The following is a 15,454-nucleotide window of genomic DNA, read 5'->3' on the forward strand; positions in this document are numbered from 1 at the left end:
ACATTCATTATACATTCCATGGCATTACACATTCAGACTAGTCATTATTAATGGATAAGAGCATTACTGACTGTTACCTATTAATCTTGTATGGAAATGATTGAACTTGTATTTCACCTAACAGTTTTCAATTGATTTTGGTTTATATGACTGCATTCCTATATTGAGTGTATGAATACCTATGGGCAGAGAAAAAAAGATATTGAAAGATACACATCAAATTGTTATCTCCAGGAAGTAGAACTATAGGTGGTACCAAGAGATGACTTTCAATTCTTAGTCTAGATACTTCTTGGATTGTAATAATTAATCTCCTTATGTTATCCAAACACAGTCTAAAGTATCGGACTCAATGATTATTCTTAAAGAATATTAAGAATACTCTTAGCTTATGTGTTTTTTAACTTCGTGATAAGTGCTGCTTTGCTTAATTATGAACAGTACAATGTTTATTTTCATGAAATTTAAAGAGATACACAGTCATTTATAAATATTAAGGAACATTTACTACTATAGATCAAAGCCCACCTGTTTTTTGTAAATTTTCAGTTGTTCTTCGAAATGGGCACAGAAATAGGCAACAGTTTCCTTTTCACCTACAAAGAAGTGATACAAAATCTTTTTTTCCTTCCCATGTTTAAAACAGATATCAGTGTCTATTCCATCTTTACTCTTACTTTTAAATAATTTATTGACAGGCCAAATGTAACAAGATTGTCTTAAAACCATCATTTTAAAATGAAATGCTAAGCCAAAGATCTGATTTTTTTCCCTATTAGACTAAACTAAAACATATCTGAAAGTGCAAACTTTGAAATTATGAGATTATGTATCAGTCTACTTCTCCGAAAAGGTTTTATGTGGCTTATAATAAAAGAATAAAAACCCCTATAAAACATTTTTTAAAAAATGAAGTTATACTGAACTCTCACAAATACAAACTGAGTTTTGAGAGACAAATATAACTATTTTTAAAAATCAACTTCATTTAGTAATCTTACTAGATTTAAATGACTTAGCTATTTCAATACTAAAGTTAAAAAACTGGAAGAAATTAAATGCTCAATATTTTTCAAAAAAAAAACTTATGAAGAAATATTTGAGTAAAGACATCTTATTGATTTTTGGTAGATTCCATCTTAAGACATTTCCTGCTTCTATAAATATTTTCTATATTTACTCTTTTCCAAAGTTGAACATTCTACAGAGTATTCTCTAAAGCAACAGCAATTTAAATCTGTGAAATAAGTTGTTTTGCTTTATTAAAGAAATTTTTTACTGTTAAATAAATGACTTAGTCAATGACTCACTCCAGTGATTATTATTTCCCAATACAAATTATTATTTTGAATGAAGTATCTGGCAAAGCAAATCCAAACCCATCAAGTATCTAATTTTTAAAAAAATCTTCTCTCTGAAATCATCATTTGCAAACAAGATACTGGACGTGCTTACTTCTGTCCAGACGAGGTCTTGGATTATATCGATATCCAACTTGGCTCCAAAAGACAGGCACAGAGCCTCGTGTTTGAACAAATGACAGGGTATGATTGTGAACGTGAATTAACTGCTCTGTCTCCACATAATTTGCAACATTTCCATTTTTATCCACACCTCTTCGTTTATAACGCATTCCTGAAAAAATTTAAAACAGAATTCAGCAACATTTTTAAAAATTTATTTAGTCTGACTGGATTATGCTTCCTAATGAAATGTACATCTTCCAGGAAAGCCTTGGGGATTCAATGTGCAACTGCCAAGCAGAACAGTATCAACTTACCCCAAATCATAACTGTATGCATCATTGTTTTTAACAAGCTGAAGCTAAGATAGTTCCTCTGAACTAACAGAGAAGAGTTTTCCCCAAGGTATTAGCACTCAGGAAGGATTTATCACTGATACAGGCTGTCAGTTGGAATGCTGGTATTCAGAAGCACATCCCAAGTGATTTTCTTCTCTTCTCTCTATATATTTACTACGTACCTCCTTTTCTTTCTCATTTTGTTAACACTCCCCTATTCACCCCTCCTCAAAAATTAGTCTCCAATTACTGCACAGTATTTAGAGTCACCAAGCACTTTGACTCAACTATGCTTCCAAATCCATTATTGTCATTAGCATTTCAACACATCTGCAGCTCTTCCATTCTTGCCAGGATTTGATTTGCATGCTATTACAGCCCTCTACTCACCTGCTCTGTGCCTACTTCGGCGTGAAATAAGAGCCACTAGAAATCGTGGGTGAATGTCATCTACACAAGTGGACTCCTGAGGGGGGGTCTCTGGGCTGCTTTTCTCATCATCTGACGTTTCATTATAATTAACCACAAGTTCTTCAATCTGCACAAAACCTTGGATAATGGGGATAATCCAAAAGTCCACATCTGGTGTCTGAAAATAATATTAACATCATATTATTTCTATTCTGTACAGCACTGCTACTTTCTTAAATCCAAACAGTAGCCAGCATATGTTTGTCAGTTTATTAGAAGCAGAAACCTATCCTTCAACCATATTTTCTGCTTATTGGAGAACACTATGGAAGGCAGGGAAGGAGGGAGGGTCTCTCTCCTTTTCTTTATGGTCGTAATTCAAAAAGAGCTGACTGAGAGGGAACACAGCATAGAAGTCAAACTGCTGGGTACAAATCCAAGCTCCACCACTTATTAACTCACCGAGGGGAACCACCCTCACTTGCCTCGCTGTCCTCCTCTGCGAAATAGAAATAACAACTACCTCGCAAGGTTGTTGTGAAGATTAAATGGATAATACAAATCAAGTGTTTAACACAATGCCTGCCACATAGTATTTAACAAATGTAGCTATCATGATTATTCCTATTGGTATAGAAAAATAAAGCTTAAAGACTGATTCTCAACTCCCAATTGTATTAAGGCTTTAATAAAATACAGCCAACTCTGATCACTTTATTATGAAACACGTAGGTCTACTTTATTTTCTAGTGTAGGAAAAAACTTGCTTCACCAAGCTAAAATCTGAGTAGTAAATGAATCAGAAAAAAGTTCCTTTCCATAAATGTCTTATTTTAAAATGTCACCCAATATAATTAGGAGAGTATTGATTAAAGATTCCCTCTTCTTTGTCTTTCAGACTCAGAATACTCAGATTTCTCAGCTGACCGCACGCACAGACAGAACAGGATAAAAAAAATGCTCCAAACAGTCATTCTGGAGTCCTGCTTTCCCTCTTATCTCCATAAGCAGTACCCAGTCTTAATCTCAGCATTAACTCCAAATCCACATCCTCTTCCATCATCAGATACTCTAGGTCCTATCTCACAGTTTTGTTTTGTTTTCTGAGGCCTGCAGATAGGATCTCAGGAAGGCTGCTAGAGTTGAAAACAGTGAGGTGAAGGGTCTATCTGCATTCATTTTTCTTATCACCATTCCCATTATTTATATTTTTGTTCTAGCAATAAATGCAAAACTCTTGATAGGAACAGAGAAATGTATGTGGACAAATGTCACCTTTATTTCCAGTTGTCAGTTTTAAATGGTAATGGAAAAGCATTCTGACAAAAACTCAAAACGTTATTAGAGCTCAATACTGTCGGCATACAGGACAAACGCTCATTACAGATGCCCTTATTTTCTCCTCTATCACTGGGTTTTGGTGTCATAGTTTGATCAGCATCATAAACAGAAGTGAAACAATCTCATGCCTCATTCTCAATAGAGGCATGATAGATATCCGGTGGCAGACACCGCTAGATAAAATAAAAATCATTTATGCTAACCATCACTAAGGGGGAGAAACAGCAAGAAAGAAGCTTTGAAATTTCTGAAAGGTTAAGAAAAAAATACATGGCCCTGTTCAGCTATTTGCCTGCTCTGTTTAAGTGTCCAAAACAGTAAGTGGCACACAGCAGGCCTTCCATAAATATCTGTTGATCGAATGAACAAACTGTCTTTGGACCGTCATAATTTTCCAATATATGCAACAGAGTTGAGGAAGAAAGTAATCATCAAACCAGAAGGAACTTCATGCAATAATGTCACCATATTTTGTGTCTTCCCTGAATCGAACACTAGCAGCACTGGAATGGCCTTAGAGATTTGTCTACTCCCATTCCCAGGTGAGAAAACAGAGGTCAAGGAAGGTAAATGACTGGTATCATTACAGGAAAACTGGGCTTCAACATTCCCAGTACAAACAAAATACCTCTTACAGGAATGCTACAGACATTAGCTCCACAGTCTTAAACCACTCCTATCCTACAGGAACCTGCTAAAAAGATAGGCCTGTGGCTAGGCAATGGAATTGTAAAGTGCCTTAAAATAACACCTTGGTTTTCCCTAGCTAAATGATTCCCATTCTATAGGGGAAAACATTCCAGTGAGATTTTAAAATTTATTTTATAAAAGAAAAAAAAATAGCTGGGCATGGTGGTACGTGCCTATAAGTCCCAGCTACTTAGGAGGCTGAGATGGGAGGATCACTTGAGCCCAGGAGTTCCAGGCTACAGTGAGCTATGATTGTGCCACTGCACTCCAGCCTGCGCAACAGAGTGAGGCCCTGTCTCTAAAAAAATTAAAATATAAGTAAAAAGATAAATAAAATTTATCTTAATACCATTAAAAAACATTCACTTAACAACTACAAATTAGGACATTTTAAAAACAACTACTCACACCAATCTCAGTAAGATCTTGTATCATATATTTATTCCAAAAAAATCGATCATCAACCTAGAAAAGGTAGAGAAAAAGCAGTTCAGAAACGCAATATTTCAGTTTTCCCATAAAAGCCAAAACAGGCCATCATTTGTTCCAGAGGGTAAACCCTATTCTTTGAGCTGTAAGTGGTACCTTCTGCCAGAGGGGCCGGCCATCCCTCTCCCCAGCGCTCTGTCTCTGCACCGAATTGGTCAGGTCATAGGTCAAGCTATAGTAAAAGGATTCTGAGTCCATGAACATCTTCAGCAACTCCTCAAGTAATCTTCTCTCCAACTTTTCTTTTTCTTTACTTTCCTTAACCTGTAAGAAATGAATCTGTTACTGAAGGAATTAAATGGAAAGTATTATGTGGATAATACGTGACTTCCAAGGAGAAAAGTGAAAATAATCCCAAGGACATGAGCAGACAGTACCTTCAATATAACAAATGGTTTGAAAATAAATTTACTAAGAGGAAAATTACTCCTCAATTTAAAATTAAAGATAAATTCAAAGCCTGTATCAATTAAATTCTTACTTTCTTTTTATTAGGAGCAGACACATTGGATTTAATATGTGTAAAGGTCTTCAGTAGAAACTTCGAGTCATCGGGAGATGGTATAATCTTCTCTGGTTTGTTAATCCCAAAGTGATGCTTCTTACAGAGCTAAATAATTAGGAAGAGAAAGATGATGTGTTATTACTCATATCTCCTTGTTAAATGTTCAAGTTGGAGTGCAGAAGTGAATGCTACCTCTCATGCATTTGATTAAAATGACCTAGTAGACAACTGATGGAAAACGCAGCTGTGGTTTCCATACTAGAAAGCTACTGTAGAGCAGAAGACACAAAAATAGAGGGCAGGATATACTTAGGATTTAGAGGTGGAAAATTCAGGTTAGGATCACAATGGTAAGTTCTTATCTAATGTAACTGAAGAATAAAATGTTCTGGTTGAGGTTATTAATGCTTTGAAAATTAGCATCTAAGGAAAAAAATGTTGAAAATACACATTTGCTATACTTCAGGGTCATTACTTTACAGGTATCTGTGCTGAATATTCATTCATGCTAATTAGCTGAGTGTTCTGGTTGAGAAGAGGTCTTAAGAGTTTGTTCCAGGGGAATCTCAAAAGCTGGACATTTCAACCACTTGCTCTCCTCCCATCCTCACTAATGAAATCAGCTTATAACATACACTTTGGGTCCAGAGAGTAGTTAAATTTGAAGAAGCAGTAATTGGGGGCTGCAGGAAATGTGCAGGCCAACTGAGAGAGGTGAGGAAGAGGACGGGAACGTGGCCATGTTAAGAGAACGCATGGAGAGCTCTAAAGAAAGTCAAGGGTTTCATATATACTTTCATGTGGCTCAACACACAAAGCACATATTCTCAAAGGTACACAAGAATTCTATTAAAAATACACAGCCCAATTCCATTTTTGTCAACAAACTAGTTTTATTGCTACACTAAGTGGGAGATGCCTAGCAAGAGCTAATAGTTACTAAGTGCTTATTACTAGTGTCTTACTTACAAAATAACTATTAACAGATGATAAATGAGGAAAACAAAAGCTAGTTCAAGTTTTGATTATTAAAAAAACAAAGAAGGCCGGGTGCGGTGGCTCACGCCTGTAATCCTAACACTCTGGGAGGCCGAGGCGGGTGGATCGCTCAAGGTCAGGAGTTTGAGACCAGCCTGAGCAAGAGCGAGACCCTGCTCCTACTAAAAAATAGAAAGAAACAATCTGGACAACTAAAAATACATATATATAGAAAAAATTAGCCAGGCATGGTGGCGCATGCCTGTAGTCCCAGCTACTTGGAAGGCTGAGGCAGAAGGATCGGTTGCTGTGAGCTAGGCTGACGCCACGGCACTCTAGCCAGGGCAACAGAGTGAGACTGTGTCTCAAAAAAATAAAAAATAAAAAAAATAAAAAGAGACCATCCCTGTTTTATCAAATTTAAAAGTAGAGACAAATAACTGGACCAAGTTTTCACATGCAATGGAATCTCTAGCTAATTTTATGCCTTTCAAAATGACAGCTATCGAAAACTAAAAGCCATTCACACGGGTTTCATGCAGCTTTAAACTATTGCCCTACCATTAAAGACAAGGGAACTAAAGATGAGGCAGAAAAGATTTATAGTCCTACTGCCAAAACTTTGCTAACTTAATTTTCCTCCAAATAAGCAAAACTAACACGATCTTGAGCCGAAAGAGAAGGAGCAAAGAACCAAGCATATAGATGCCTCTCCAACAAACCTCTCCTTGCCCTGCCCTGATCCATCTGGCTGCACACAGACGGTGTTGGTCGCCTCTCCACACCTGTGTGGCCTCTTCCTCAGCCAGTCAGTAGCCCCTCACTTTGTGCTCCCCGCTGCCTCCAGCCCCACTTGCCCTGTTCTCTCTCCCCAGCCCACTCCAGTCTGGCTTTGGCCCCCCACCTCTCTCCCAAGCTGCTATCTTCAGCGTGATCAATGACCTCCACTTATAAACCCAACGGTCAGCTCTTGGTTCTGATCTTAACCTCTCAGTAGCATCTCTTGGTTCCTTACTCCCTCGTCCTCTGATAAACGGCTGCACTTGGCTTCCACTGGGGGCTCCTTTATCTCTTCAACTGGATCCTTTCCAACCACCTGACTTCTTGATGTCCAGGCTCCCCAAGATTCAGTCCTTGGTTCCTTTTTCCATCTGCATTCGCTCCTTCAGTGACTTCACTCAGTTTCACGGCTTCAAATACCACCCACGTGCCAACCCCTCCCTCCCAAATGTATATTTCCAGCCCAGCTCATTCCCAAAACTCCAGCCCCACATATCCCAACATTTCCACTTGGATTTCCACCAGGCATCTCAAACTCATTACATCTCAAGATCTGACTCAGTATGTCTAAGACTAGACCTTCACCTCCACCACCCTTCCCTCCTCTCCTCCCCTGCTCACTCACTCCGCCCACACTGGCCTCCTTGCTACTCCTCAGCGCACTAGGACGCTCCCTCCCCAGGGCTGCTGTTCTAGCTGTTCTCTCTGACCAAATGCCCTCTCCCCAGATATCCTGCCAGTCTCCACTCCTGGGCACTCCCTCCACTACCCTCACTGTGCTCAACTTCTATTTCCATTAGCATGTGTTACTTTCTAACATGCTACGTAATTATCATGCTGATGTTTATGAGCTGTCTCCCCTTTCTATACATAAGCTCCATAATTGGCAGGGATCTTTGTTCTGTGGACTAGTATCTCCAGTGCCTTAGCAGTGCCTGGCATTGGAGGTTTCAATAAATATTTGTTAAATGAATGAACAGGCTCTGATGCTATTAATACAAATACAAGTGGAACCCCCATATCCACATACGGGGCACATAGTAGTCCTGGGGAAACCATCACTCCCCTGCTTCCAGGAACACATCGCACACACCCCACCCTCCTTGGAGTGGGATCGCTATGGCAGCAGAGAAGCAGTTTTTAAAAGATGCTCTCCCTTTAGTCCCTGCTGCTGCTTTGCTTGTGGCACTAAGCAGTTGTTGGATAGCAATTTTTATATAGAATGTTGGTAATTATTTAGTCATTAACACCACTTTCTTTTAAAAATCTGAAAACATGCCCCAAACCTAGTTATGAATTTTTGCAATTTTAATATTCAAAGCAGGATATTATGCAGTTGTCAGGCATAGTTATTCCTTAAGAGCATTAAAAGCAGCAAAACTCCCCACCAGGAATCCATCAGAGCTCAGCTATCCTGAAGTACGCCTGCAGCGGCACGCCGGGTCTGCACCCACAACCTCGCTCTCGGAAGGACGAGTCTGTTCTCCTCCTCCAGGGTCAGGACCTTGTCTCATCATTCAGCCCTTTCTCCTCTCCCAACCTCTCTCCTTCTAACAGCCCCTTTCCTAACACCTACTGACATGTTTACGTATGCCAGAATCTTTTGTTTAGATCCATTCCTCAATCCTGGAATCCACTCTGAGAGCCAGCAGGATGCAAACACTGTCACAGTCCCTGGAATTTTGAGGACTATAGTGGGACCGAGAGAGGTCAAAGAGTGAAGGCTCCAAGGAAACGGCTCAGGCCTCCTCAACTCAGAAAAAGAGATAAACGTAAACATAGGGCACTGATGACCACTCCCTTTTGTCTCCTCCTCTGGTCTCCATGACACCAATCTGAGGGGTTCTTTCCCGACCTGTAGCTGCTCCTTTTGTTTCCTCTGTTGATGTCTTTCTGTCTCTAAACATGGTGGTGTTCCCAGCCATCTATCCTCAGCTCTCTTCTCATTCTTCCTGCTCTGTCTAGAAATGTTACCCTCTTTCCTCATTTTAACTAGTACTATGTTTGTTAACCCCACTTGTTCACCCTGAGCTCAAGACCCTTACATATGACATCTCCCTCTGAGACACACTAGTCCCTCCAATGCAGCATCTCCAAAACTGATCGACATCTGTTTCCCAAATCTTGTTCCTTCTCTAGCATGCCCTATCTCAGGTACCGACTACACCACCCACTGAACCACTTAAGCAAGAAAACTTGGAGTCATCTTGCATTATCCTCCTTCTTTACATTCTCCTATCAACCCCAACCACTTCCTGCCCATTGCTACTGAGTTAATTCAGATCTTTATCTTTTGGCCGGACCAACGCTTCTCAATGGAAGTGCTCCTGGCACAGCAGATGGGAGATTCTTTATGCAGGACTATCCCACTCAGTGCAGACAATCTGACAGCCACCTCTCATGATCTGGGAGCTCTACCTGAGCACCAGGCTTCAGGTACTAAGCCTGGCTCCAGGCTCCTACCTCCCATGGAGTCCTTTTCGTCCCCTTTACTGTGTAGGGACCAAATTTCCACCTGCTACTGCCGGCTTCTGGATCTAGAAGGCCCAGGCTTTAGTTTGACCTACTGTTCCTTTTACAGTCTATAAAGATGCTTCTTAAAAGCCTGGCAATGTCTTCTTTGTTTTCCTGTTTTTCTTTCTTTTATCTAACCTCATTTCAGGCTTGGAACAGAGTTGATATAGGCCCATCATCTCTTAACTTCCTTATCCACAACTCCAAAATCCAGAAAACTCTGAAACCTGAAAGTTTATTTTTTTTAAGTTTGTTGAAAACTCATTTAATGGCAAAACATGCCCTCAACAGATATGACGATATTGATAGTCATCATTTACCTCCCTTCATATGAATATTCACACGATTCTTTAAGAAATATTAAAGTGCTGTATTGGGGGTAATGCTCCAGACCCACTGGGAGTGTAAAGAATACGTGGAATAAACTTTTGAAAACTCCCCAAAACCTGAATTCTAAAACCAATATGGCCCCAAAGTGTTAGGAAAAGGATCACGGGTCTGTATGACAAAGCACGAACTCATTGAATCACCTTCACTGGAAGGCCTTCTCTCCCTCAAAACTGATTTTTCTAAATAGACATTTTACATTCCTATAAACACAAACATTTCCAACGAGTATTTTAAATCTTCTTTAGAAGAGAAAGTACTATAGACCACTATCCTCCTGAAACAGTTAAATTCAGTCCTGCCAAAAAACAGGGATTAAAAAAAATTACTTCTTGGGATCCCTTCCAGTCCTAAGATATTTTGTTTAGACAGAGCCCTTGGCATTACAACGCAGAGCGCTGACAGCAGATCACCTTCCCTTTTCCAGAGGCCCGGCCAGTCCTGTGTGGTGTGTGGTTAGGCCCTTATCACAACTTCGATATACATGATCTCAAAAAGAGAACCACCACCACCAGCTCTATGGAACTCCCCTAGTTTTTCTATTACTCTTGCAACTTACATTTCACAGCCAACATTAAGGCTTGATATTGCTGCTATTCGACAAAAGGAAAATAAATGATTTTACTTTAAAAGTTGGTATCTATATCCATCTGGAGCTAAAATTTCAAACAGATGTCTGATGAGAAATTAAATATGGAAGATGATACCGTTATCTATTAAGGCAATGAGATATAGCAAATAAGATATGCAGACATGGGGCCGGGCGCAGTGGCTCACGCCTGTAATCCTAGCACTCTGGGAGGCCGAGGCGGGCGGATCGTTCTGAGCTCAGGAGTTCGAGACCAGCCTGAGCAAGAGCGAGACCCCGTCTCTACCAAAAATAGAAAGAAATTAATTGGACAGCTAAAAATATATATAGAAAACATTAGCCGGGCATGGTGGCGCGTGCCTGTAGTCCCAGCTACTCAGGAGGCTGAGACAGTAGGATTGCTTGAACCCAGGAGTTCGAGGTTGCTGTGAGCTAGGCTGAACGCCACGGCACTCACCCCAGGGAAGAGAGTAAGACTCTGTCTCAAAAAAAATAAAAAAAAAAAAGATATGCAGACATGGAACAGAAGCCTATAAACTTTAAAGGGTATTTTTTCAAAAGAAAGAACATCTATGTTTTCATTTATTTGAACCCTACAGAGTCTTCATACCTTTGCGTAGATCATTTTTGTTAAAATGGTACATTGTTTTGAAAAACTGGTAGTTCCTCGAAAGGCTAAACAGTTGCTATATGACCCCACGATTCCATTCCGAGGTATATACCCAAGACAGATGAAAACAAATGTCCACCAAAAACTGGTATGCAAGGTTGTTCATAGTCATATTATTCATAATAGCAAAAAAGTGGAAACAACTCAAATGTCCATCAACTGATGGATGGATACAATGTGGTATACCCATACGATGGAATATTACGTGACAATAAAAAGGATAAAGTACTGATACATGCTATGACAAGCATGAACCTTGAAAATGTGCCAAGTGAAAGAAGTCAGTCACAAAGGCCACATGTTATATAATTCCCTTTATAAGAGATGTCTATAATAGATGAATTAAGAGAGACAGAAAGATTAGTGGTTGAGGAGGGCTGGGGGAGCTCAGGTTTGGAGGGAAATGAGGAATGACTACTAATAGGATAGGGTTTTCGGGGGAGGTGACAAAAATGTTCTGAAATTGATTGTGGTGATGGTCACGTGACTCTGAATATACTAAAAACCACTGAATTATATACTTTAAATGGGTGAACAATATGGTATGTGAATTACAAAAAAAAAAAATCTGGCAAACAAATAAGGCATACACATGAGGTAAAAAGGCAACTGAGGCAGGAAACCAGAAACTCTATTAATACCAGACTCTGAAATAAAATTGCTTCTGCTCCAGTTGCAGAAGACAGATGAGGCTTTAACAAATCTGAGAACAGTGACCACGATAATTGAGCCCAAGGGTGCTGCTGGAGAAAATAAAAGCAGCCGATTATTCAACGTGCTACACAGACACCCAAATCATAAAGACACACAAAGAAGACAAAACAACTATTTTTGTTTAACGAAGTCTTTTTATGTGCATAAGATATGTCTGTTCATAAAAACAGGAGTTAAGTAGGAAAAAATATGCAAAAATGAAAAATATAAAAACTGTTCTGAAAAACTTAAAAACAATATTGTTCCTCCAAAGAGCGTGGGGGCAAACGGAAACAACCACTGAGACTCCCTAGAACACTGACAATGATTGTTTCTAGGCGGTGGGATTTTTTCCTTCTCCTTTACAATTTACCGTATAATCAGAGAAACATAAAAATGATTAAGCTTTCAAAAGCTCCTTTTAAATGGAGTGATTTGGAAACTGAAATAAGGACAGCACAATTTAAATGAACATGTTAGAAGAAAAATAAGAAATCCATGATTTTCAACATAGTTGTTCTCCGCCCTTATTATTCACTGTTACAAAGTTCCTTTAGTATAAAACAGGATTTAAAGAGGCACAAGTACAAATATCTAAAATTATAATGTCTTGAGAGAACAATATACCAACCTATTCACTGAGATAGGATGCAGAAATGCTTTCTCTACAGTTACTTTTACCCCTAATAGCAAGAGTCATTACGTAGATCCAACTCTCTCCATGGACCATAATCTTTGGTGCCCTGATAAGTGCTGTGGTTTACACTGCACAGCCCACAGCTACAAAAATACTCAACTATGTCACGTGGGAAAAATCTTATTTTCCTTCCTATTTGAAGATAACCTCTTTTCCTTAGCCTATCAGGAGAGAAAAGGAAAAGTCTGAAGAATAAAGAAATTCTTAAAGCTTTCATAATATTCACATTTTTGTTTAAAAATTCCATGTAAATGTTATTTCCTAAAGTTATTTTCTTCCCCCGCCCCCTGCCAAATTTATCCTATAGTCAGCTACTAGTCTCAAAAATGTTATAGATTGGTGGCCATGAAGGATGTCAGAAAACCTCTTTGAAAAGTCCAACAAGGGTCCCAACCTTCTCTGGATGAGGCTTGACATTTAATTTCCCCATTTAATTTCCCCATATTTGGGCTGGGAGTGCCAAATATGCAAATTGATGGCTGGGGGTGGACAAAGTGCTGGACAAGCCAGTCCCCTGCTCTCCATCAAGCTGCCAGAGACCTCAGGCTTAATGCTCTCAAACTGAGTGCCTAGTGGGAAAGGTTGGTGACAGGAAGTGATGCTGATCTTTCAATCGGTCAGCAAAGCCATCCAAAAGACACTGATGACAAATTTACTCTCTTAAGAAACCAATACAATTTTTGTTAGTCTGGCTGCTCCTCACCAAAATAAAATGCAAACAAAAACTGCAAACATCTGCTTTTAATAGGCCTAATTAATGGCCACCTAAATTCTTTGTCTCTGGATCAGCAACAGTCAATTAGTTAAATGGCATGCTAGCGCTGGTACTAAAAGGAGAAGTACTCTAATCTTTTTTTGATTCCTGTAACAAATAGTTAATATCAGGGTCCTCTTAAATTCATTTTAGTTTCTTAAAATTAGATTGTCAAACTTCCAGTGAAATCTAAAGCATAAAAATAACCATATTTTTACTTTTTTTTTTTTTTTAAAGCAATTTAAACCCTGTCCTGAAACATCCTCCCCAAGAATTGAGCACAGAAAAACACGTATTGAGTTGTGGGGCGGTACGTGCTCTCTTATCTGTTACCTGCTGTTCAGGCGACAGGGAGGCAGCTCAGCAGAGTGATACAGGCCCAGACTGGTTGAGTCTAGATCCAGACCCAACTTGTGCCAGCTGTGTGACTTAATCTGTAACAGTGCCCACCCCATAGGGTGGTCCTAGGGACCAAATGTAATGATCCATGTGACACACAGGGCCTGCCTGGCACATCGCATAGTGAACAAAATAGGTTATGTCAGAGAGATGACAATCTCTAGATGTCAAGTCCCCACACCCATAGCAGACAGGATATAAATGCTTTCATGGGTTACTTCTACCAGGAGGCAGCACCTTGTGGTAAAAAAATATCATTTAATACAATAACGAAATTATTAAAAACAATTATTATTTTGGCCTTAAGTCACTCTGCCTGGGGGCTTGAGCCCTTGCCTAGAAAATGAAAAGATCACACTAGATCAGTAGTTTTCTTTCCTTAAAAAAAAATTACAAGAGAAATATATGCTTTAGAAAAATTTCAAGAAATACAGATAAAAGAGGATATAAGCCAGGCACCGTGATTCACGCCTATAATCCCAGCACTTGGGAAGGTTGAGACAGGATTGCTTGAGGCTAGGAGTTTGAGACCAGCCTGCCTAGCACAGGGAGACCTGGTCTCTAACAAGGACAAAACAACTAGCTGGGCATGGTGGCATGCCTGTAGTCCCAGCTACTTGGGAGGCTGAGGTGGGAGGATCTCTTGAGCCCAGGAGTTCAAAGCTGCAGTGACCTGTGATCTCACCACTGCACTGGGTGACGGAGTGAAACTTTGTCTCAAAAAAAAAAAAAGAACAAAAAAGGATATAATAAAAGTTAAATCTCTCCATCTTGACTCCCCAGTTTCCCCCAAATCAGGAGTTTTTGAACTATACTGTGCAAAGCCCTAGGGCTCTCTGGAAGCAGAAGGTGGCTTCCTCAGAAGAGACCAAGTGGACAGGGTCCTAAGGAGCCCCCCTGTCCCCCCACCAACACCATCTCAACCAGAGAAGCCCTGCTTTTTATGTGTCTTATATACTGAATTTCATAGATTTTGAAATAAGAGTTCCACTACTAAAATGAAATTTGAAAACTACAGGATTATTTTAAAGACATTATCCAGCTCTAAAAATGCATGTTTCTGGTCTATTGAACCAAATCCTCATATTTTTGCTATTACATTTATATCAGGTTTCCATAAAATTTCCTTTGATTTCACTTTACCTCTAGCTCAAGATCCTGAGGTTCCATTTCAGAAAGTGACAGCACAGCAATTTTGGTAACTTTACAGACCTCATGATCTCCTGGGAGTTTGCCCACCGATGCTTTCTGGCGAATTAGAATAAGCCACCATGGAAGATCTGTAAAAGAAAAGTTATATTAATGTCTGGTATTTGTAGAGTGCTGCTGTTCTGGCAAGTTGAAGGTGAATAACCTAACAACAATAACAAAAAAAAAAGTGGGCATCACATATAACCCTTTGGAGGGAAATTTAGCAATACCTAACAATGCAACATATACTAACTTTTTTTTTTTTTTTTTTTTGAGACAGAGTCTCACTGTGTTGCCTAGGCTAGAGTGCCGTGGCATCATCCTAGCTCACAGCAACCTCAAACTCCTGGGCTCAAGCCATCCTCCTGCCTCAGCCTCCCGAGTAGCTGGGACTACAGGCATGTGCCACCATGCCCGGCTAACTTTGTCTATATATTTTTAGTTGTCCAATTAATTTCTTTCTAATTTTAGTAGAGACGGGGTCTCGCTCTTGCTCAGGCTGGTTTCGAACTCCTGAACTCAAACAATCCGCCCGCCTCGGCCTCCCAGAGAGCTAGGATTACAG

The 15,454-nt window shown here is 39.6% G+C and overlaps 1 protein-coding gene across 1 annotated transcript in view; it reads right to left on the reverse strand.

Moving 5' to 3' along the window:
* The window catches only part of INPP5F (inositol polyphosphate-5-phosphatase F), a 46,003-nt gene extending 31,037 nt beyond the window's left edge, over positions 1-14,966 (reverse strand). Inside the window, exons 1-6 of the mRNA XM_012642425.1 lie at positions 14,842-14,966; positions 5,214-5,342; positions 4,652-4,996; positions 2,192-2,390; positions 1,456-1,635; positions 529-596 (exon numbers count right to left, since the gene is read on the reverse strand). Coding sequence (XP_012497879.1) covers positions 529-596; positions 1,456-1,635; positions 2,192-2,390; positions 4,652-4,678 — 474 coding nt within the window. The 5' untranslated portion in view covers positions 4,679-4,996; positions 5,214-5,342; positions 14,842-14,966. The remainder of the gene's footprint in view (positions 1-528; positions 597-1,455; positions 1,636-2,191; positions 2,391-4,651; positions 4,997-5,213; positions 5,343-14,841) is intronic.
* Between the last annotated feature and the right edge of the window lie 488 nt (positions 14,967-15,454).

Source organism: Propithecus coquereli, unplaced genomic scaffold (genome assembly GCF_000956105.1).
Source record: "Propithecus coquereli isolate 6110/MARCELLA unplaced genomic scaffold, Pcoq_1.0 Scaffold179, whole genome shotgun sequence".
In the NCBI taxonomy this organism is placed as follows: Eukaryota; Metazoa; Chordata; class Mammalia; order Primates; family Indriidae; genus Propithecus; species Propithecus coquereli.